The sequence below is a fragment of the Nomascus leucogenys genome, chromosome 19 (assembly GCF_006542625.1).
Source record: "Nomascus leucogenys isolate Asia chromosome 19, Asia_NLE_v1, whole genome shotgun sequence".
Classification (NCBI taxonomy): Eukaryota; Metazoa; Chordata; class Mammalia; order Primates; family Hylobatidae; genus Nomascus; species Nomascus leucogenys.
The window spans coordinates 72,896,695-72,899,547 of NC_044399.1; the positions used below are offsets into that span (position 1 = coordinate 72,896,695).

General features: G+C 56.2%; 1 protein-coding gene across 3 annotated transcripts; it reads right to left on the minus strand.

The window, feature by feature from the left end:
* Nucleotides 1-2,853, minus strand: GP1BA (glycoprotein Ib platelet subunit alpha). Of its 3 annotated transcripts, none has more exons than XM_003277884.3 (3): nucleotides 2,771-2,853; nucleotides 1,157-2,538; nucleotides 1-1,066 (listed from the first exon to the last, which is right to left on the minus strand). In XM_003277884.3, the coding sequence occupies exons 1-3, from the start codon at nucleotides 2,849-2,851 to the stop codon at nucleotides 469-471; spliced, it is 2,061 nt and encodes a 686-aa protein (XP_003277932.3). In that variant the 5' UTR covers nucleotides 2,852-2,853; the 3' UTR covers nucleotides 1-468. The 3 variants fall into 3 exon arrangements, with proteins under 3 accessions (XP_003277932.3, XP_030655578.1, XP_030655577.1); XM_030799718.1 differs by having other exon boundaries at nucleotides 1,235-2,538; nucleotides 2,771-2,833; XM_030799717.1 differs by lacking the exon at nucleotides 2,771-2,853 and having other exon boundaries at nucleotides 1-2,532.

Below are 2,853 nucleotides of genomic sequence, written 5' to 3' on the forward strand. Positions count from 1 at the left end.
TCCCAACCCTGAAATTATTTTTTATTATACAGATAATATACAATTATAATGGAAAACTAGAAAATGCTAAACAGGGAAAAAGAAAATAAAACCACCCATATTTGTAACATCCAGACACAATGAGTGCTCACATCCTGATAAATCACTTTCCAGATTTTCTTCTGTGCATAGATGCACGTGGGAACCATGCTGTATTCTGCCAAAATGGTTCACCGTGAGGTCTGGCAGCGCCCCATGCAGCGTCGGGAGCTTTGTCCTGTGACCCACCCAATTCCATGTCATTAACCCCTTCTGCTTTGCTGGGACTGAAATTGTGTGCCTGTGGTGTGAAGAGAGGACTTCTGATACAGAAAAAGGAATTAAGACCCCTTCCCCATGACCCTGTGTTCCTTACCCCTCCAACCCCCAACTAGATTCCAATAGGAGAGCCCACAGGCTCTTCTCTCAGGGTCCCCAAACCTCCCACCCTCAGAGGCTGTGGCCAGAGTACCTAATGCTCACTGTGCCCAGCAGGTCCTGACCACGACCCTGACTCAGAGCCGAGGGCCTCCTTCCTGCCACTAGAGGCCCCACATGGCCATTAGGCCGTACCCACAGGAAGAGGCTGGAGCGGAAAGTGGGGAGCGAGCCTCGAAGGAAGAGCAGCCAGGCCCGGGGCACTGTCACTTGCCGTCCCCGCTGCAGCTCCAGATGTGTGGTTTGCATGGCTGTGGCCAGAGCAGCACTTTGGCCAGAGTCCAGGGCCTGTGGTTTCACATGCCCGACCCAGGTCAGCAGCAGGATGAGGACCACAGAGGCAAAGAGCAGCCAGAGGAGACCCAAGACATAGAAGCCCAAGGGGAGGAGGCAGCAAAAGTCGGGGTGGAGAAAAGGGTCATTTCTGGAGCTCTCGAAATGCCCTTGGAGCACCCCACGGAGCTCTGGTGGCTGATCAAATTCAGGGAGGGTTTTTTTGGTGGATTCTAAGAGTGATATGGGTTTTGAGGTAGTTAAAAATATGATGCTTTTTGGAGCGGTCAGGCTTGTGGCAGACTCTGGGATGGTCGGGCTTGTGGAGATGGTCGGGCTTGGGGCGGGCTCTGAGGTGGGCTCTGCGATAGTTGGGCTTGGGGTGGGCTCTGGGGTGGGCTCTGCGATAGTTGGGCTTGGGGTGGGCTCTGGGGTGGGCTGCGGGGTGGTCGGGCTTGGGGTGGGCTCTGGGGTGGGCTCCGGGGTGGTCGGGCTTGGGGTGGGCTCTGGGGTGGGCTCCGGGGTGGTCGGGCTTGGGGTGGGCTCTGGGGTGGGCTCTGGGGTGGGCTCTGAGGTGTTCAGGCTTGGAGTGGGCTCTGGGGTGGTTGGGCTTCTGGTGGGCTCCAGGACGAGCTCTGAGGTGGTCGGGCTTGGGGTTGGTTCAGTAGTGGATTTTGGAGTTTTGGAGAATGTGACGGATTCCATGTGAAGTGTGAAATCTGGGATCCATCTAGCTGGGAATGTGGGCTGCTCCTTAGTGGATCCTTGTGTTGGATGCAAGGAGGAGGGCATTTGGCTGTCCAGAGAAGCAGTAGACCGTGAGTAGAATAGACCCCAGGGGGTTGTATGGGCTTTGGTGGGGAACTTGACCACAGTCCTTGTGGCATGCACCTTATCATCCTCAGTGTCCTCTTCTGTGTAGTAATCATATAGGTCTGTGTCACCTTCATCACCAAGGGTGGGGCATCCCTTTCCTGGGTATTTGTAGACGGGAACCTTATCTGAATTGTCACACTGCACACTGGCCACGTTAGAGGTCATGGCCTTGACGTCCACACCTTGCTTCCATACGTAGACATTTTCGGCATTGTCCTGCAGCCAGCGACGAAAATAGAGGATCTCACAGTTGCATAACCAGGGGTTCCCGTGGAGAAAAGCAAAAGGCAGGAGGTGGGACCCAAAAAAGCCCTTTGGTATCGTATACAGCGAGTTCTCTTGGAGGAGAAGGGTATCGAGATTCCCCAGCCCATTCAGGAGCCCAGCGGGGAGCTCAGTCAAGTTGTTGTTAGCTAGACTCAGCTTCTCCAGCTTGGGTGTGGGTGTCAGGAGCCCTGGGGGCAGGGTCTTCAGCTCATTGCCTTTCAGGTAGAGCTCTTGGAGTTCGCCAAGACCACGCAGGGCACCAAGAGGCAGCGAGGTCAGCCGGTTGAAGGAGACGTCCAGGATGGTGAGAGCAGGCAGTGTCTGCCCTAGCAAGGGCAGGCGTTGCAGCTTATTGTGGGATAGATCCAGGGTCCCCAGCGCTGGCAGCGTCCCATCGACCTGGAGCTTGGTGAGCTCGCAGTTATCTAGGTACAGCTGAGTGAGGCGAGTGAAAGGCATCAGGGTTGCCAGGGAGAAGGTGTACAGGAGGTTCTCACCCAAGTGGAGGATGGTTGTGTCTTTCGGCAGGTCTGGAGGCAGCGCTGTCAGATTCCTCTTGTCACAGTTCACTTCTAGGTGGCTGGCCACTTTGGAGACCTCACAGATGGGGTGGGGGTGTAAGGGGCTTGGCAGCAGGAGCAGCAAGAGGAGGAGAGGCATGAGGACCTGTGGGCAAGGGGGCCTTGAGTGGACCCCCCTGAAGCCCCTGGAAGCATTCCCCCAGGTCCCAGTCCCCTTCCCCCTGCAGCTTCGCTTCCAGAAACAGCATCCACACCTCCTGTCCTCCCTCCTCCCATCTCCCACCCTTGCCTGCAGAACTTAAACTACTAGCTCCAGGCCCTTGGCTCTTTCCCCTCCCTCAGACCCCTCTCCTGCCCCAGCACCAACCCTGGCTTACAGGCAGGCAGAAAGACCTCCGAAGGCACAGAGTGTCTTCTAGGGTGCCACTCGACTCCGTCCTTCTCTCTTCTAGCCCCATGG